We start from the raw sequence: 21,148 nt of genomic DNA, 5'->3' as shown, positions 1-21,148 counted from the left end.
AGGAAAGCACCCCTGAACTTGTATACGACCACGAAGTTAAAAGGACCTTCCGACGAAGAAATCGATCTAATCGTCGCTGTAGGTTAAGGCAACAACTGCTTAGACAACAAACCAGGCAACAACAAATGGCGGACGAACAAGCGAATCAAAACTTAGCTCAATAGCTAGCCCACGCAGCGCAAAATCCTATCATAATGGTAAACAGTAGTACGCGTCCCATGTGGGAGTATGCGTCTCCTGGGTTGTATGATTTCTCACCAGGGATTATATATCCAATGCCAGATGGGACAAGATTTGAGATGAAATCTGTGATGTTACAAATGCTCTAAACAGCTGGACAATTTGGGGGTGCTCGGGGAGAAAACCCTCACGCCCACATGAAACGTTTCTTGGAGACGTGCAACTCGTTTGTGATTCCTAGAATCATCCCAGAAGCTATCAGGCTATCTTTATTCCCATATTTTCTGCTTAACGACGCAAAGTAATGGGTAAGTTCTCTGAAGCCTGGAGAGATCACGACCTGGGAAAAGTTAGTGGAGAAATTCATGCATAAATACTTCCCACCCACCACAAACGCAAGGAGCGGAGAGAGATCATGAACTTCGAGCAGGAAGAAACTGAAACCTTGACTGCCGCATAGGAGCGCTTCAAAGGATTAGTCAAGAATTACCCCAATCATGGATTACCATTAACCATCCAGATGAAGACCTTCTATGGCGGAGTAAACAGAGTGTCTCAAATGGCAGCCGACGCAGCTGCAGCTGGCGGTATCATGGACAAATCTTATACTGAAGCTAAGGAAATCTTGGACCGCATAGCCAAGCATAATATGGAATGGGTGGATGAAACTTACTATGCAAGAGCAGAAAGGAAGAGGCGATCTCAGAATGTGAATTCTATTGACTCTAACGCAATAGCCACACTTTCTGCACAAGTGGCTACTATGACAAACCTTTTGCAGAATATGTCACTAGGGAACACATCAAACTCGCAAAAGGTAAACCAGGTAGAAACATCCGTACAACTCATGGTTAGCTGTGTAGGATGTGGAGATCCCCATTCCTACTCTGATTGCCCACAAAATCCGAAATCGGTATGCTTTATTAAAAATAACCCATTCTCAAACATATATAATCCCGGATGAAGGAACCATCCAAATTTCTCTTGGGTAGGTAATCAACATGAGCCACACCACTCAAGGGTAAACCAGCAGCAGAGGCAAGGACCGCCGCCTGGATTCCAGCCAACGCAGTAGCCGCACCAACAACCCTTTAATAGATGAGGTCATACGTCGAGTTCAACATCTCCACTTGAAAACTCTTAAAAGAGTATATCGCCTAGAACGACGCATTGCTAAAAAGGCAGGTGTCTTCCATCAGAACTCTAGAGATACAGGTGGGGCAGATTGCGAGTGAGTTGAAGAATCGGCAGCCTGGAGTCTTACCTAGCAACACGGAAACCCCAGGGAATACCAACGGAGCAGTAGAGTCGACGCGGGAGGATGGCACAAATACGTTCAAAGTAAATGGGCAAGGAGTGAAGCCTTACTTTGAAAATGGTGTAGAACGACAGAAGTCATCCCTTGTACTACGCGAAGCCAACTGAGGCTTGCGTTGAAGCATCCCTGCGTTCACATCGACACATATTCCAGGGACGCTTCTTCTATCTTCATTTCTTTTGCATTATGTATTTTATCAATGGTTTGTGTTTAATCATTGTTTGCTTGTCTTTGTGTTACGTTTTAAGTTGATTGATGAATGTTATTACTTTCTTATTTAAGAGTTTTATTTAATTTTGAGTTAAATAAAATTGTGTACAACCGAAAAATGCTTAGGATGGGAATAAAACTGACGCGTTGGACTTAAACCAATGCATGGCCCAAAACCGAAAGGACGCATCTCGAAAACACAAAACACTCGATTGCCTAAAAACCCTAGGCACATCATTTCGTCTTCTTAATAAATGAGGATGTCAGGGGCCCCTGACGTCACCGTTCTCTCTCTCCAGACCTATAAAGTGCACACCTTTAGACAGTCTCTTCTTCTTTCATCTTCTTCAACCCGACTTTGAAAAAAAAAAACCCTAGCTCCGAAAGTAGGACTATGACTCATTGGAAGAGAAGACTCAGTCATAGGGATCAGTGGTACATAAGGAGATAGATGTAACTACAGGGGCATAACGGTTATTGGCCCAACTGTACTTACGAGCGATCCGTGAAGGATTGTCCCACTGCTGATTGGTTAAGATGGACACATAATATATCTGTAGTAAGGAGAGTTCAGCTGTCGGTCTTTAGTGGAGTGCCTGGTAGTTAACGGATGGTGGATCCCGTGAGTAAAAAGTTTAGTCAGTTATTCACGTACCATTGGAGCTTCGGAGCTACAGGTCCATGAGGTCCCCTTGGTAGCTTGGATTCTGTTGAGGATCAGTTCTTGATGTTGATTTGAAATGTTCAAATTGACAAGAGGTATTTTGATTATATATGATATAATCGGTATGATATATAAGATACATCTAGTGGAGGATTGATGTAAATGAGATTTACATTAAGTACCATGGAATAGAAAAAAAACTATAGTTTATATATTTCATGAGATGAAATATTAAAACTATAGGTTATAAATATAGTATGATAAGTTGGTTATCATTTATATTTATAATAATATTAATTATTGGATAATTAATTCTTTTTCTTTTAAATAACCAAAGTAGTGGGTGGTTATTGGATCTTGGTAACCGTGAGTTTAAAAAGAAACTGGTTTCCTATTTTGAAAAGAGGTTTTTACAAACATTTGAAAAGGTTTTTTGAGTTTTCTCTCGCGAAAAAGAAACTCACGAATTGTCAAGTAAATACAGATTTACTAAACGACGATTGGGCGAGCTAAACGATCGTGCAGTGTTTATTAAACGATTGCATAGCTTTGCTACACGATCGCTGGCCCAAGGTAAACATTCATGTAGAGTCTGTAGGCGACATACCGAGCTAAACGATAGAGCTAAACGATCGCGTAGCTGTTGCTAGAAAATCACATAGCCTTATCTAAACGATTGGGCATCGACCTATACGATAGGTCTCAACCATCTTCTACTTGCCCAATCGTGTACGCGATCGTTCTTTCCTCCATTCGTCTGCCTTATACCAAGTCCGAACAGAGCCCACCCTCTGGATTCTCACACCGAGAATACCAAGGTCGCCTTGTTGGTGGTGTCAGACTCAACTCGACACCGTCGAGGTTTTCTGGAGGCCGTTTGTGGTGCTGTGGAGGCTGTTCACTGTTGCGGAGGAGTTCGTGACCGAGGAGATCGTTGAGGACGAGCGTGAAGTGTTCGTACGGCGTTCGTGCTGTGTTGCGTTCGTGTAGATCGAGCGCTCGTGGTTGCTGTTGTTCGATCAAAGTGTGCAACGGAGCGTGGAGACGTTACTGCCTATGTGCGTAGAGTTTATCTCTTTATGCAGTTGTTGTTCATGTTGTAATTTCTGGAATTATATGCATAACTGTTTGTTTGAAGTCGACTGTAAATGATTTGTTGATTCATGATTATAATTTGGAATAGTCTTGTTTTGCTGCTCATGGAAATCTCGCTTCTGATTTCTTTCAAGACCAATAATTGCACTCTTCGCACTATAGATATATTTATGTGTTCATTGGATATAACCATTCAACAGTGCGATGACCCTTCACAAATTGCTCGTAAGTACAACTGGGCCAAATTACTGTTTTGCCCTTGTAGTTACATCTAACTCTTTAAGTACCACTAATCCCTCTTATGAACAATAAGTCATAGTCCAACTACACCAAGTCCCTCTCGGACTATGAGAGGGTGTGACCACATTGTTCAAGCCTCAGAATCAACCCTTAAGGGAGCAATTTATCTACTTACCCAACATCAGGGAATGAGTGAATTCCATCTTGTGTAGTTGTATTCCCAGCTCCCCAATTAGACGAATCCTCAAAATGGTAGGCATATTGATTCGGCGATCTGGCCACTGTTACCCATACAAATCAAAGGATCGCCTTCATAGGCAGGAGTTTACAATGGTAGGCATATTGTATGCGTACGTGCATGCGTGCGTACGTGTGTGCATGTGCGTGCGTGTGTGTGCGTGTGTAAGTGTGTGTGAAATTATTATTTAAATTGTTTAAAGGGAGGGAAATAACTTCCTTCCCCTAGATAGTTTTTGACAAATCATTCGCCTTCTTCTTTTCCCAAGTGAGAAAAATAATTTCTCTAAGTTTTACAGAATTTTATCCTTGAGATTTCTCCTATCTCAATTTTCACTCTCCCTCTCCTAGAACTTAGAGCTCACACACTCTTGAGAATTCTCTACTGAAAAGAGAATACATAAGGCTCCGATTGGTGATGTTTTGTACGAATTGTTCACTCTCCCTCTCCCAAAACTTAGAGCTCACACACTCCTGAGAATTCTCTACCGAGAAAAGAATATAGAAGGCTTCAATTGGTGATGTCTTGTACAAATTGTTCATGACCGGTTCAAGGGATTACTTGAAGTTTTTTTGGTTTTTCAAGGATAAGTTTGTTTCTAACTCTAATTCTTTTCTATGATTAATTTCTAAAGTATGCTGTAATTTTTGTTGAATTGCATAATTGTTCTCTATAATTTTATGTTTATGTGAAAGTTGTGAATTAGGACCGATCCTTGCTTTCGCAATGGACCTCACAGTTCCTTCATATATATCATAGAAATTCTTATAAAATATTTCTAATGAATGGATATAATCATCTTATTCAATATTTGTTAGTATGAGAGTACAAAAATAACCCTATTGTCCATATCCTTTTATAAAGAAATCACAACTTGAGATTTACTATATGTTGATGATTTGAGTAGAAATTCCTGAAGAGATTTCAAAGACAATAGAATTTCTGAAGAAAGAAATTGAGATGATAAATTTTGTCTTAGCTTGCAAATAAAGCACCGAACAGATGGAATTGCATCAATTTATATATTATAGATAATTTGTGGATTATTACATCATTGAATACTCCTACGGTGGTTCATTCACTCAATGTGAAAAAGATATATCATTTGATCTCATAAAGATGAAGAATGTTAGGTTCTGAAGAACCATAAATTTTGAGAAATAAGTGCACTTATATAGATTGACTAGTTTATACACTGCACTGTGTGGTATTTTTCAGTAATTTTGTTATATATATATATATGATATTCCTCCAAAAGGAGGATATTGGAATAGAGTTAAACATATGGTATGTTTTATTTGAGAATTAGTTTACATTAATTTATTTTATTCTAATAAATCTATTTATAATCTAGTTGGTTATGAAGATGCAGGTTAGTTATCTAACTCATACAAGCTAGATCTTAAATAGGTTACTTAGTACATGGAGAATAATTTTTATATCATGACGATCATAACGGCTACTTCTTCAAATCATACTGAAATTCTTATAATTCACGAGGTTAGTCAAGAATGTGTATGGCTAAGATCAATGACTCAGCACATTTGTGGAACATGTGGTTTGTCTTCTAGTAAAAATCTTCAATCGATATTATACTAAAACAACACAACATGCATATCTCAAATCAAGTGAGGATATATTAAAGGAAATAGAACAAAGAATATTTTACGAAAGCTTTTCTACACTTATGATCTTGAAGAAAACGGTGACATCACTATACAACAAATTTGTTCGATGGATAACATAGTATACTTATTTACAAAATCATTACCAACCGCAACTTTTGAGAAATTAGTGTACAATATTCGAATGCGGCGACTCAGAGATCTCAAGTGAATATTAAATTATATGAAATATGTACTTTTTTCTTCACGATTTTTTCCCCAATGAATTTTTTCCTAATAAGGTTTTAACGAGACATCTTTCATATATATATAGACATTTAAAGGGGAGTATTATAAATATTATGATAATAGATGCTCATTAGATGCTCATGCTTAGTGTCCATTGACTATGTGTTGTGCTCTCATTTCTCAAACTATTGTCCATGTGTTTCAACGTTACACATTATTAATGTCCATGAATCAATCTCCTACTTGCCAAATTGTCTATAAATAGTGGCATTTTGTGTGTCTTGGAAGATTGAAAATACACACATTGGACAAAATCCAAAAAGATTGGAGAAAGTGGAGAAATCCATCATTTTTATTTTATTTACTTTTGTTATTTATTTATTTCATATATTTATATTTTATATTTTATATTTATTTATTTAATTATTATATTATATTATATTTTATTGATCCTTGTTCTCATTGTGCTTTTCAAGTTCACAACAAATTAGTAAATATATATTTATTAATATAATGTGTTGCGGTTTGGTTCAATTTTCTACGATTTTTAGGGTTGTGAATCGAGGACCGAACTGAACCACTTGGTTATGTTCTTCAGTGAACCATCGATTTCATATTCTTAAAAAAGATCCGGACCAGTCTAGTTGGTTCGGTCCGGTTCGACCGATTCATTGGTTTTTTTGGTTTTTGCACACCCCTATTTACAAGTATACTTATTACTGAAAAGAAAATACATGTAGAATATATATTAGAAAAAAAAAAAAAACAGAAAAGAAAAGAAAAGAAAATACATGTAAAATGGTCCGAGAAATGGAACCCCATATTTGAGAGCCTCAATTTTATAATCCTCTTATCCAGTTTCCGTTCGTCTGAATTCCGATGGCAGTGAAAATTTTTGGATATTTCTATAATAACCTTTCAACTCATCGTCTTTCCCTCCAGCAACTCTTCAACTCAAGCCAAAGCAGGTAAAATTCATTCGCCATTTTCTTCTACTTGTTGCAGTTTTCTTGCAGTTCTTGAATTTGCTTGTCTGAAATTTGGTTTGGCTAAACTGCGATGTATATGTATATGATCGTTATTTACTTATTTGAGCGCGCGTATGTGTGATGCGAGCTGCGATGCAAGCAAGCGCTTGTATTCTGTTTAGCGTTATTTTTTTCCTTTATTGATTTGATAAGTAGGTGAGATATCAGGTACTCGTTGGAGTTTTCTAGCAGTTCTTACATTTGTTTGTCTGAAAATTGGCTTGGTTATATTGCGATGTATGTATGTGATTGTTATTTACTTGTTTGTGCGTGCGTATTTGTGATATGAGCTGCGATATCAGTGAATGTTCGTGTTTTGGTTGGTTGGAGGTCTTTTTAGTCCAATGGGAAGTGAACTTTTTTGTTTTTTGTTTTCCTTTTTCCGTAAGGCTGTAACTGAACGTTAATCTTTGGAACTTCTGGTGTTTGGTATGGAAATTAATTTGATGCATTTGTTTAATGGTGTAATATGGGGGTGCTTTGATGAAAGGCTTGGAGGGGCAAGCGGAATGAAATTTGAGGTTGGTCAGTTTATGTGAATAGCAGCAAATGGGAGAGTCAGGAGACGATGAGGCTCGTTCTAGAACCATAAACAAAGATCAGACAGCCACTGCTACTGTCAAGAAAAAATGGTCTCGATCAGTTCCTGTCAAGGTACTTGTGTGCTCAGTCCTTGTCAATTTACTGAAGATGTTCTGATCAGTAGTCCAAATTCAAGATTAGGTGTTTTGTGGCTTGGTTTTACTCCGCTTTCGCAAATAGGCTAGGGTGCAATTTTCTTGATAGTATAGGCAACTGACAATCTGATAGCAGCCATTTCAATTTTGTTAATGATGCAAGTTTCAGCCAATATATATTGTTTTGTTTCACGTGTGAGCTTAAAATCTTCATGACGTGCTTTATCAATCGTTGCACTCTTTATCTTTGATACTTGTTGAGTTATACTGTAATAGTTAGGACAGATGATAGTTTTAGACGTAAAATAAAATAGGTTTCTGCATTGTGTATCAAAGGCATTGACGGAGAAATCAAAACCAAGACAGATTGAGGTTTGCAGAGAATTAGGATGTCGAGGAATATTGATAGTTGTATTGACAGAGTAGATTAAACACTGAGAAGGTCAGATTGTTTCCTACCTTGGGGCTTCAGCTTGTAGGACTGGAGTTATCATCCCTTGAGGGAGAAATCAGAATATAGTGAAAGATAGACTGTTAAAATTATAGTGAGGAATTGCAGAGTAGCCTTGCCGCCATGATCCAATGGGATTCAGCATTTTGTCGCTCTAATTCCTTTACTTGTTTATTTGAAATTATAGTGAGGAATTGAGCATGTCCTAAGATTTACTCTTAGTCAAAAAATGCATCCACTGAAGTATTTGACTCTTTACATGGTGTTTCCAATTCTACTTTTGGCTATCATTTTACGTTTATTTTGGACTTACACATAGTTTTAACAGTTATAGGGTGGACAGTTTAAGAGGTAACTCATGCATCAAATAATGCATGGACAGTTTCAAATTCCCCCACTTGTTATAATTTTATTTGCACTTAACTTGATTTAGCATGATAGTACGGAATAAGATGGTGAATTATATCCTTATGTGGTTTCCCAAACGTAGTAGATACAGATTCATCTAACCTGGTCAAACTTTTGCAGCTTCCTGCAGATTAGTTAACACCTAAATAATGTGGTTCAAATATTTTTAGCAATATTTCCCTATTTCATTTCACGGCAGAGTCATTCAGTTGTATTTTCTTTTTCCTCATCTGCTTTTTGGCCTCTATATTTTATTCGTGCAGGATGTTTCTCCATATAACAAAAAAAACACACACCCCACTCTAAGTTCTGAAGATGGACAAAGTGAATTCAGTTGTTTAGATTGCACACCCAGCGTAAGTTGTGGAATAGTGCGCTCAAGAACAAAATTAATGAACATTTTGATAGAAAAAGGGAAACCTCAGGAAGCACAGAACGTTTTTGACAATTTGATTGCGGAGGGGCATAGGCCCTCTCTAGTAACATATACAACCCTGCTGTCTGCATTGACTGTCCAAAAGCGCTTCAAGTGTATAAATTCAGTTATACAGATGGTGGAAGAAAAGGGAATGATTCCAGACTCTATATTTTTTAATGCTGTTATTAATGCTTTTTCCGAAGCTGGTAATGTAGAAGAAGCCATGCTAACTTTTAGAAAAATGAAGGCTAGTGGACTAAGGCCAGGTACAAGCACTTTCAACACTTTGATAAAAGGATATGGCATTGCCGGTAAGCCTGAAGAAACTGTAGAACTGCTGGACTTGATGTACAGAGAGGAAAATTTGAAACCCAATCTGAGAACTTGTAATGTACTTGTCAGAGCATGGTGTAAGAAGAAAAAAATCGCAGAGGCATGGAATGTGGTGCAAAATATGGTAGCCCTGGGAATCAAACCAGATGCTGTTACTTACAACACCATAGCAACTGCTCATGCTCAGAGTGGAGAAACAGATCGAGCTGAAGAGATTATTAAACTGATGCAAGATAACAATATTCAACCTAATCAGCGGACTTGCAGCATAGTGGCTTGTGGATATTGCAAGGAAGGTAGACTAAAGGAGGCCATGAGGTTTGTATACAAGATGAAGGATCTTGGCGTTCAGCCTAATTTGGTTCTTTTTAACTCGCTGATCAAGGGATTTGTGGAGTCGATGGACAGAGATGGTGTTGACAAGGTGCGGTTTGACCCCTTAATTACTTTGCGTAATTTCTTGTCATAGTTCTCATTGATTCATACAATAAGGTAGTGAGATAAAAGTCCTTATTATTTACAACTTGGAGCATTAGAACATTTTTTTGTTGCTTAATTCCGGAGGATTTATTCTGGTTTCATACCAAAAAAGAAGAGAGTGAAAAAATCTTCTGGAGTTTTTATCAAGGATAAAATTGTTGACTGGCGTGTGTGGAACTGATGCTTCTTGCAGAACCATCATATTTAATGTAATGTGCATGAGTTACTGTTTTCTTTTGTGATTTAGTGGAGTCAAACTCTAAGAAACACGGACATTATCATTGGGGCCAGTCCATCTTCCTTTTCCCCCATCTCTAGATTATCATGTTAACCAGGATTAGGTATATTTGTAGTATTGTAATGCTACATCTTTGTTTTGCTTTTGTATTGCTTATTGTTAGTTTTTGAAGAGCCAATACTGGAAAATAAAAAGTGCAGGCTTTGATGTTGATGAAAGAATTTGGAGTCAAGCCAGATGTAATTACTTTTAGCACAGTAATGAATGCGTGGAGCACGGCTGGATTCATGGTGAAGTGCAGAGAAGTTTTTGATGAGATGGTGAAGGCTGGTATCGAACCCGATGCACATGCGTACAGCATTCTAGCGAAAGGTTACGTCCGTTCACAAGAACCCGAAAAGGCTGAAGAACTATTAAATACCATGACAAGATATGGAAAACGTCCAAACGTTGTTTTCTTTACAACCATCATTAGTGGATGGTGCAGTTCTGGCAGAATGGATAACGCCATAAAGATTTTAAACAACATGTGTGAATATGGAGTTTCTCCTAATTTGAAGACATTTGAGACTATGATATGGGGATATGGAGAGGCAAAACAGCCATGGAAAGCAGAAGAAATGCTTCAAATAATGGAGGAATTCAAAGTTAAACCTGAGAAATCTACAATCTTATTAGTTGCAGAAGCCTGGCGATCGATTGGATTGACAAAAGAAGCAAACAGAATTATGGCCATTATGAAACGCATGGAAACCACTGATCAAATAGTGACGAAGAACGATATGCGAGCGGAGAACTCGGACAAGTTCTATAAGAAGCAGCTTTCTGGTACCTCTCATACCAATATATTGCAGATACCAAATGCTAATGCAGTTGATCAAAAGGGTTCAACCACTGGAAATAAAAGAAACCGTGTCTTACTGAGAGATGTTGATTCTTCTTTAGAAAGTTCGTGGCTTGCAACAAAATCAATTTACCAGACTCGCACTTGCAAGTTTGGGGAAAGGTTGCCTATCATCTCTCGCAAGCAGTCTCAAGCACAACTTGGTATGTACAGTCATTTCACACATTCATGTTTACTCGTGACATTGATGTAATCATTTCACACATTCATGTACAGTCGTGACATTGATGTAAAGGGCAACATAATAGATGAACTACCTTTTTTTTTTTCCTAAAGATTACTCCGGAAGGTTTTATTAGGAATATATTAGTAATTAGTTAAGTCAAAATGAGTAAAGCTCGACTGGGATAGTACTTGTATTATTAACCTTGAAGTCAGAGGTTCAATTTTCCCACTTCACATATTGTTAAAAAAAAGGTAATTAGTTAGAAATTTTGTCTGGATTTTAACACAGATGTACAGGGAATCTTGAGTGTATTAGGGTTGATCTCAAGAGTAGAAGGCTCAAATTCCTCAAATTACTTTTTATCTTATAAGCTCCTTTACCCTTTATATTGCTATACATTGTGGTGGGGATCTCCTATACATTGTGGTGGGGATAGGAGATTTGAACCACATATCTTTTAGTCGTTAACGCATTTGCATGCTAGTTGAGCTATGCTTGCATTAGCCTTATGGTTCTATTTTGGTTCTTATCAATGTCATTCTAGTTTGTACATTTAGATCCGTTACTTCTACGTGTGATGCGAAAATGAGTATAGTTCAACTAGGATAGTGCTTATATTATCAACCTCGAAGTCAGAGGTTCAATTTTCCCATTTCACATATTGTAAAAAAAAAAGAGGTAATTAGTTAGGAAAATTGTCCGGTTTTTAACAGAGAGGTACATGAGTTCTTAAGGAGTGAATTATGGTTGATCTCAAGAGTAGAAGGTTCATCAAATTACTTGGTTTATCTTATAAGCCTATTTATCCTTTAAATTGCTATACATTGTGGTTCGGGTAGGAGATTGGAACTACATATCTTTTAGTCGCTAACACATTTGCATGCTAGTTGAAATATGCTCGCATTAGCATTATGGTTCTATTTTGGTTCTTATCAATTTCATACTAATTTGTACATTAATATCCGTTACTTCTACGTGTGATTTTGGAGTCGGTTCGAAGATTTGATCTCCAATTTCATGTCAAATGGACAATGTTAGATAGCATTCCTTTCGTAATCCAATAGTTCTTTTCATCTCACATGATGGATCAAAATAGTGTTGAATCTTTCATAGTGCCAATCTCTTCAAATGCATTTTCAGTATATCTGCTAATCTTCCATTTCTTTCTGAGTCGGAGAAATGAAAATTTGAGAGGAAAAAATCAAATTTGACCACAACTTTATCAAATTGCACCTGAAACTTAGATGAATGTTCAATGAACTTTAAACTATAAAAGTGTTACAATGTTAATTATTTAATATGTTCTTACCCCAAATATCATTAAAAGGGGTTTCTAATGCATTCAGTGAATTATAAAACATATGCATGATGTGAAATTTTGAAAAAAAAAATACGTTAGGACTTTTTTTAGTTGAAATTTATGAATTTCGTCAAAGTGATTCAATGATCAATTTGAGTACTGGTCAAACTTATTTTTGTCCAAAATTTTAATTTATTAAAGTTTACTTATGAAAATTTGCAATCGGTTTGAATTAGTAAAAATTGAATCAAGAGTGAAAGTTGCAAAACTTATTTAAATTTAGAATTTAGGCCATGTTTACTAATCTATAATCAAAATAGTTGTATTCATAATGAGATTACATTGATGGATCATTCCTAATGAGCTTTAATCGCAAACGTAATTGAATTGTTTTTTATCACGTTTATTTTGATAGAATAACTGACAGGTTCGGTGGTATCTCCTAACGAATCCCACATAATAACCAAGTATTGATTAATCAACTTCGACTATGCAATCACATTGCTTTTGTTGATTACGGATCCAATCGTGGGTCCTACATTTCATTACCAGTATAAAATATAAATAAACAAATGTAATTAAATATGGCCTACTTTTTAAATTACCAACGATGAATTACGTTTTAAGGGAAATAAACATGGCATCAATTTAATGAAATTGAAAGTATAAGGTCAAATTTGTCTTTTTCTTCCCTAAATTTTTTCTAGAGTCAATGTGATGCATTGTCCTGGTTTCCTTCTCAAACACTATATATATTTTTGCATTCAAGGACACTTTTGTTTTTTTCCTGAGTATCCGAGTCTATAAGTTGACCATCTCACTTTACTAATTCAGTGACTAAGAAAAATCATAGGTATTTTTCGTACTTCTGGATAAATTGTAATGATTCATATCTAACATTACTGTTAGCAGGCCTATAATCAAAACCCTAGCCGAAATAGTTAGGACAAGATACAAACAAGAACATATATTATACAACTGAAATACAGTTCAATTTCAAAGTGAAATTGCCTACTAGAATCATCATCCTTTCGTGTGCAAAGTTGATGCATCTTGATCATGAGATGGAGAAGGAATTCTACTGAGAAGCCATACGAGAAGGACGCCAACCAGCGCCCCGGAGAGATGTGCAACGTGGTTCACATTCTGCAACGAATGTCCTCCACGGAAGCTTCCCGACAATGCAGTTGACGCTTGAGCTGCTTCCATGACCTATTATGACCAGGAAAATTATCATATGAATAAGCAATTGCCGGACCTTTGCCTTGCATGGACGCGAAACAATTTTGGAAAGCCCCCCAATAAAAAGATTAGATTACAAAAGATCTTAAGGAGCATTTGGGACAAAGACCTAAGACTATAATAATCATCTCTTGCTACCGTAGATACTATTTTGTAGTCCCCAATTAGCTACAGTCAATACTATTTCAAAACCTCAATTTGCTACAGTATTTACTATTTGCTACAATATTTACTATTTACTACAGGTTTTACTATTTTACATTCTTCATTTTTTTATTATCTGCTACAGTGTTTATTTCTTTCTCAAACTAAAATAATTTACACCTCAAACATATACTATTATAATCCAAATTAAAATAATCTATACCCCAAACACAAACTATTATAATCCAACTATAATAACCTAGAATTATAATAACCAATTCTTTGCCCCAAATGCCCCCTAAGGCTATAGTTGTGGAGTAAGGATGAAAATTTACACCATGTCCAAACCGTATTAATTGCCTTCCAAGGACATGGGAAAGAAGAAAAGAAGAGTCTCATGATCTTCAGAGAGAACCGTATGCCAATTAGAAGATGATTTTTATATTATGAAAAGGAAAAGAAAAACCAATGAGGAAAATCAAGATTTGACAAATTACCAATTAAGTAGGGGTATGGAAAGAAGAAACATTATATCCTATGCCCCAGTACTTCATTCCCAACATGCCAGTCCCCAATGTGGGAGCATCCAAGTTTTTAAGATCATGGACATAGGGGTAAAAAGAGAACTTATTGTTACCTTCTCTATAACGAATTGACCTAGAATAAGGACTTCAAGTATCTTCCTCCAATCCCAAGACATCTGCCACGAAGGAATCACTTAATTAAAATGTATTAAATTCCTGATTAGAGTGACAAATCATTATGTTTTAGATAGATACCTTTACAAGAACACTTATGGTAAACAATCCGAAAACAGCACCAGAAGCTCCAACTGAAACAGCATTTCTTGGTAAAATTAGCCATGAAACAATGTTTGCACCTACACCAGTAAGAATATAGGAAAGCCACAAAGCAAAGTTTCCTTCCTCTTCCTCAAGAAGTTTCCCTGTTGATCACAGATAATGGAACTATTAAATGTCAAGACATTTTGGTTATTTTATGGTTTCAACCCTCGAGAAAAAAGGTAGATCACCATATATACTAAATAGGGAGAAAAAGAATTAAGGATTTGGAAAGTGGTTATTACCAAATATATACAAGAAAAAAAGATTGCTAGAGAGATGGTTCCTGCAAACATTAACAATAGAAAGCACTACATTAGACAATGCTTTCAAAAGCAGCAGATTGCATTCTCGTGAGAAGATAAGCAAGCTTCTGCCTCTGTGTGTGAGTAAACTCCACTGATCGTACGTGTAGATGAGAAATCTGAAATTTGGATGATCTTGTACAGCATACTCACCAATTAGCGTGACAAAATGTTGCTGTAAAAAATTGATACCAAGCAGGACGATTGTGATACAGGTACAAAACTCCTATACTACGAACCTGTGCAAAAGATAATTTAGGCACGGTTTGATAACCATTCAGTATTTTGTTTTTAGAAAATTAAGCTTATAAATACTTCTTCTATTTGTGAGTTTACTTGTTTTTTTCACTACATACAAATATTTTCAAAATCCATGTCAAGTTTTGAAAACTATAAAAAGTACTTTTTGTTTTTAGAATTTGGCTAAGAATCCAAATGCTTCTTTAAGAGAGACGAAAACTAAAATAAATAAATTGTGAGAAAACAAGTATAATGTTCAAAAATAGAAAATTAAAAGCAAAATGGTTATCAAACGGGATTGTAGTCCTTCATTCTTTTCAATGTAAACATTTTAAAACTGATGGCAAAAAACACATCAAAGATGTTCATTGATACTTGGGCCGGGTTTATATTAATTTTAAAGAATCAGATTGGTTCTTTTTGTGTCACTTAATTTATGATTATTGGTTTCTCTTCGGTTGAAGAGAGGAAGTTTGGGTATAGTCATTGTCAATTAGGTCTCAAGTAACAAAGCTCTGGTACGCAAACGGCTATAATGGGCAGAATTTGGGATGTTCATTGCAGACGTGTGGGATGAGATGAGGAAAAATAACCGTACTCTTCTTTCCATTTTTTTTTTTTAATAGGAAATTGAGAAAATTAATTCATACACAAAAACCAAAAAGACAGCATAAAGAAAGGCAATGGGTAAAGAGAACCCCTACCCTAAAGCAAGACTATAGGAAAAGCCTTTCAATTGTTAATAATCATGGATAGAATTGGAATGAATCTCTCTGACATGAAATTGAGTTTTTGACTGTTTTGTTGACTGCTATGGATCTTGATTCCAGAGAGGACAAAAGGATTTGGTTTTTTGGAAGTTTCGAAAGAGTAAATCCCTCTTTGTTCATCTTATGAGGGCTCCAAACATTATTGTCAACGAGTTAACAGCAGATATTCGGAGAAGGATCCCAATAATGGTGAGTGTGCTTTTATGAACTACTTTGTTGCGGAAACTCAACTCGCTTAATGTGCTTAAGGAACAGTTTTCAGATTCTTTTCTTCTTCCCAATTGTTGCATTTTGTTTAAGAATAGTGAGAATGCCAAAGACATCCTTTTGCTCTACTTATGCTTCAATATTATGGGAAATACTCATTTAGAAGTTTGGTTCTTGTGGAAGCAAGCCATAGACTATCGAAGTCTTTGTTTAGGAGGCCATGTTTCAAAGAAAAGCTGAAGTATGTACGGGAGGAAAACTGCAATGGTTGGTCTTTGGGAGCAGTGGAAGGAGTGCAATTGGAGAGCTTTCAGAGGCTCTCATGGAGACTTTGAAGCCTTATCTGATTTAGTTACGATAGTTTGACTCTGAAATGGTATACTCTCTAAAAAACCATTTGTAGTTAACAAATATATATATATATATATATTGTACCAATTGAACCTTTTTTGCACTGCTAATTTTGGTTTCTGTCTTTAATGTCTTTTTTTGGATAGGTTGTGTTGTATCATTCATATCCCCTAATGAAACCGTTCGTAGTTAATAATCTGATCTGCTTAACTGTGGATTATCCTCTTAAAACCCTATAACAATCAGCTTTGACAAATAGTTTATTCATTTAGATGGGTTAAAAATACAGAAAGGTTTGACCTAAAAAACTTTATTGTTTATGATAGGATCGACCTAACAAACTATCATCCAACTCCTCTGAAACAACTCAACTTTCTGGCAATATTTTGAGGGCATTTTTTTTTCACTCTATCGAAAGGCAACAACGTGAAAGCATAAGAAAACAGAACCCCTACCTGAAAAATGTGATCGGCCACATATATTCCAATGTTGAGAAGAATAATCCAGAATATACCATTCACACGCCTCTCCGGTTTCCGATTCTGCAATGGTTTTCCCAGCTCCAACTGTGATATCAAATCTAACAAACATTTAAAAACAAAATTCTTCTTTACTTTCATTCAACCGCACACATCTTCATCAATAAAATCGCAAAATCCCTCCGCACGTTAGCAAAAATTTCCATAAAATAAAAACTAAAAGAGATATACACTGTTCCAAATAGCACAAAAGAAAAGGAGAACCTGCGTCGTTCATTTTGCACATCGCGATGGGTTTCGCACAAACGGAACGCGTACGGAGACGAAGAACATCGCTGAATCGGGGAAGGGAATGAGACGATGAGAAGGGATGGAACAATGGAGAGGGCAAACTGAATGAGGTTAGAGTGAAGCTGGATAGAAGAGAAATGGAAGTCATAGGCATTTGCTTGCATAGACTATGAGGTTTCGAAATTCGGCATCCATGAAGCTGCTGCAACTGCAATTGCATCCTTCAGTTGGGGAATTTGAGACCAGCTCTCAGAATTTCAAGGAATTAACCGATAAGCCAATTGACAAATAAGAAGGAACAAGGAAATTTGTTTTTGGGTTAATTTTACCGATCACAAATTATGGTTGGATAATAATAAAACCTAATAATAATAAAGCCCAAGTATTTTTCATTACAAAACTAATAATAATAAAGCATAAGTCTTATCTAGAAGAACTTATTGCTCTAATAATAATAAAACCTTTGTTTGACATTTCAGGAAAAAATTATAAAAGTTAACAAAAAATAGTAAATAAATATTGGGACTTTTTTAAATATAAACAATATTTAAAAGTATTTATATTTTATAGTAAAAAATTCTGAAAGTACAGAGAACTTTTGGAACTTTTTATTATGAAGTCTAAATATTTTTTGGATTTTTCTATTTATAAGAATTTCTCATAAATATATTTGGGATTTTTACATTCTTTTAAATAAGTTAAAAGGTTTATTATTGATACTATATTCACATTTATGTTTTTCTTATTTTTTCATGTTTCGTAGGTTTTTTAAAGTGTAAATGTCAATTTATTCCTCATAACGATGTCTAATCTATGAAAATGTGGATGAAAATTTAATATTGTGAACTGAAGACTCGATTGGAATTGTTGTAGCTTTAAAATAATTACTGATAGTTATGCTTATACAAAAATCAGCTTTTGATAGAAGTAGAATAGTGTTTGGTAAATTATAGTTTTAAATTAGAAAAAAAACTAGTTAAGATTTTTGGTAAAAGAAGTTAATATTAAATTAGTGTAATTTAGTTATATAATTATTTGAAAATATATATAATTTAAATTGCAATCATTTTTTTAATTAAAAAAATTTATGAAATAATTTTTTTTTAAAAAAAATATTTTTTTATAAGAATTCGAAACAATTAAAAATTGAAATAAATGTAAGAAAATAAATTAATGAAATGAAATTTGAGATAGGTAAGGGAAAATTTTAGGAAAGCTAAAATCTAAAAGCTCGATCAAATAACTTTTGCATGTTAGAACAATTTTAAAAGTGATTAGATTAATAAATAAGTTGTTTTAGCAAATAGCAACTGTTTAAAATTCTACTAAAATAGCTTTTTACGATTTCAAACGCAATCCCAAATAAAACTTAAAACAAGCATAGTGGTGAATCTCGATTTTCATTCTAGATTATTATCATACTGTTTCACGTCTCAATTTTCATATGACATTATAACCGATCCCTACTCAAAAAAAGCCAATGACAGTATTATAACTTTGGAGCACTGACATTATTTTTGAAACAGATGAAAAAAATGTGTGTTTTGTAATGTAGCGCCATTTTAGGGAAATAAACCTTCGTGGTTAAAAGTTTCTAAATTAAAATTAGAGATTTTTACATTAAAAAAAATACTCTTTGGTCATATATTTTATAAATATTTTAGGGGTATTTGGCTCACCAACATGAGTTAAGTTGAGTTGGTATAATATCCTAACTCATTGTTTGACCTATCAATTTTAAATGTTGGTGGAGTTGAGTTGGTATATTTTACCAACTCAACCCAACTCTCCCTTCTTCCCATGTTTTCAATGGCACAACCCATCAGTTAGTGTCCCAGAACTAACTTCGGGCTCCAAAAACTACCTTCGATGACAACTCCAGTGACCAACTTTGGGCTCCGACAACCACCTCCGATGACAATTCTGACGAGCAACTCTGAGCTTCGACAACCACCTCCGATGAAAATTCCGACGACGAAATCTAGACTTTGACAAGCACCTTCGATGACAGTTTCAGCGACCAACTCTGAGCTTTGACAACCTTCGCGTGACCAACTCCGACAACCACCTTCACTCTACCAACTCCGATGACCAATCGACTCTGACAACAAACTTTGATGACCAACTCTGACAACCATCTTCGTAGGCTTCGACAACCACCTTCAACTACAAACTCCGATGAAAATCACCTTCGATGATCACCTTTGAGCGAGCAACTCCAATGACCAACTCAAGGCTTCAACAACCACCTTCGACGACAAACTCTGACAATCAACTCTGATACCACCTTCATGCAACTAACTTCGGGCTCGACAGTCACCTCCGACTATAATCTCAAGTGAAAATCATCTTCGATGATCAACTTCGACGACCAATTTTGCCCCGACTAACTCCGGGATTCGAAAACCACCTGGCAAACTTCGTCAATCAACTCTAATACACCTTCATGTGACCGACTTCAGGCTTTGACAACCACCTCCGACTACAAACTCCAGCAAAAATCATTTTCGATAGTCAACTTCGACAACCATTTCTGACTACTATAAGACTAATGACTGTTAAAGTATGTTGTAGGGTTGTTGATTATATAAACAAAATATATTATTTTATCTATATTAAGTGAAATATTTATACGTAACGAATTCATATATCAAATGATTGTTAAGAATATTTAGACGAAAAGTATGTATATAGTTGAAAAGTATGTAACATATAACAAAAAAAAAAAAAACAATAAAATGAAAAAAAAATCTAGAACATTTTCCAACTAGAATTAGTGAAAAATAGAGATTTGTTCTCCGATGATCTTCCAAATTTAGAGGAAATGAAAGTGAAACTATTAGAAGAAATGCAGTGACATTTCATTGGTTGTTACGATGATGGAGGAGATTTAATTAAAAAAATTCATGACATAGTAAAAATATAGAGTAAGAATAGGAAGAAGAAGAAAAAGAAGAAGATGATAAGGAAATTCTTGGAGAAAAAATAGCTAGAATCAAAAGTTTTGATTTCGCTTTATTTTCTCATCTTATTTAATCATATTTCTACAAGAAATGTAATGAGTTAATTGTTGTTCATTGTCCAAAAAAGAAAAGAAAGAAAGAAAAATTTTAAAAATTAAAAGAAAACAAATTGTAATTCATATTTTATTCAAACAAAGATGAGTAGAATTATTGAATAAAAAAGTTTCAAAATAAAAATAGTAATCATAAAAGCATATTATTTAGAGTTCAAAAAACTGCATCAGATACACAGACATATGAATGCACCTCAAACACAAACATATGAACTTGGACCAAATAACTCTTCACCCCAAACACAAACATATGAACTCCAGACATCCTATTTCAACTCAGAGCCCAAACAGTCTCTTAAAGATTTTTAGAGATAATTTGGGACAAATTTACACTTTTTCTATTTTTACAATTGCTTTTTAGGTAATTATTGAGAGAGAATACGCATTTTAGGAACCATCCTTAATGTTGGAAATTTATTATATTATATTAATTAATTGAATTTTGTTCTCATTGTCAATTGGAAACAAAAAATGCGATTAATATAATTTTATATTTCATTTATCGCATTTTACATATCAAACAATTTGTTTTACTAGTAGATTCATGTTATTTTTAAATATATCTTTGAACATTGTCTTAGTTTTTTACAAATGTTTTAACCAATATATAAAATATACTGGTAAATATATTTGATATGTTCTAACCAATATATGAAATATAAATATATTTAAATAGATGGTTGTACATTTTGATATAACCGTAAAATATATAAATTACGAGTATATATAGTTTAACCAAAGTCATTTATCAGTTATACCACAGTATATATAAAATACAGTTTGACTCAATATTCAATATAAATCACAAATTTCATTTATGTCACAATATATATCATAAATCCAAAGTAGTAAAAAATAAACAAAAATATCTACCATAGTATATAAATCACAAATGGATTCAATGTTCAATCTAAAACATATATATAAGCATATATATCATTAAACAAAGAGAATTTCTTATAAATAAAAGAATTCAAAAAATATTTACACTTATAGAAAA

The 21,148-nt window shown here is 34.8% G+C and overlaps 2 protein-coding genes and 1 pseudogene across 3 annotated transcripts; 1 reads left to right on the top strand and 2 right to left on the bottom strand.

The window, feature by feature from the left end:
* Positions 1–571: 571 nt before the first annotated feature.
* LOC120087417 (small nucleolar RNA R71) lies at positions 572–684 on the bottom strand (annotated as a pseudogene).
* A 5,846-nt stretch (positions 685–6,530) lies between these two features.
* Positions 6,531–11,010, top strand: LOC120086095 (Tetratricopeptide repeat (TPR)-like superfamily protein). Of its 2 annotated transcripts, XM_039042538.2 has the most exons (4): positions 6,531–6,766; positions 7,317–7,480; positions 8,626–9,537; positions 10,032–11,010. In XM_039042538.2, exons 2-4 carry the CDS (start codon positions 7,376–7,378, stop codon positions 10,926–10,928), a joined length of 1,914 nt encoding a protein of 637 aa, XP_038898466.1. In that variant the 5' UTR covers positions 6,531–6,766; positions 7,317–7,375; the 3' UTR covers positions 10,929–11,010. The 2 variants fall into 2 exon arrangements, with proteins under 2 accessions (XP_038898466.1, XP_038898467.1); XM_039042539.2 differs by lacking the exon at positions 7,317–7,480 and having other exon boundaries at positions 6,544–6,766.
* Positions 11,011–13,035: 2,025 nt separating this feature from the next.
* LOC120085173 (Rhomboid-related intramembrane serine protease family protein) lies at positions 13,036–17,483 on the bottom strand. The gene is made up of 7 exons (XM_039041061.2): positions 17,046–17,483; positions 16,758–16,882; positions 14,888–14,973; positions 14,675–14,715; positions 14,367–14,533; positions 14,225–14,287; positions 13,036–13,413 (listed from the first exon to the last, which is right to left on the bottom strand). The coding sequence occupies exons 1-7, from the start codon at positions 17,290–17,292 to the stop codon at positions 13,225–13,227; spliced, it is 918 nt and encodes a 305-aa protein (XP_038896989.1). The 5' UTR covers positions 17,293–17,483; the 3' UTR covers positions 13,036–13,224.
* Between the last annotated feature and the right edge of the window lie 3,665 nt (positions 17,484–21,148).

Source organism: Benincasa hispida, chromosome 9, assembly GCF_027475165.1.
Source record: "Benincasa hispida cultivar pf3 chromosome 9, pf3_genome.v1.1, whole genome shotgun sequence".
Lineage (NCBI taxonomy): Eukaryota > Viridiplantae > Streptophyta > Magnoliopsida > Cucurbitales > Cucurbitaceae > Benincasa > Benincasa hispida.
Note: the sequence above shows the minus strand (reverse complement) of the source record. Positions and strands in the feature narration are given on the sequence as shown.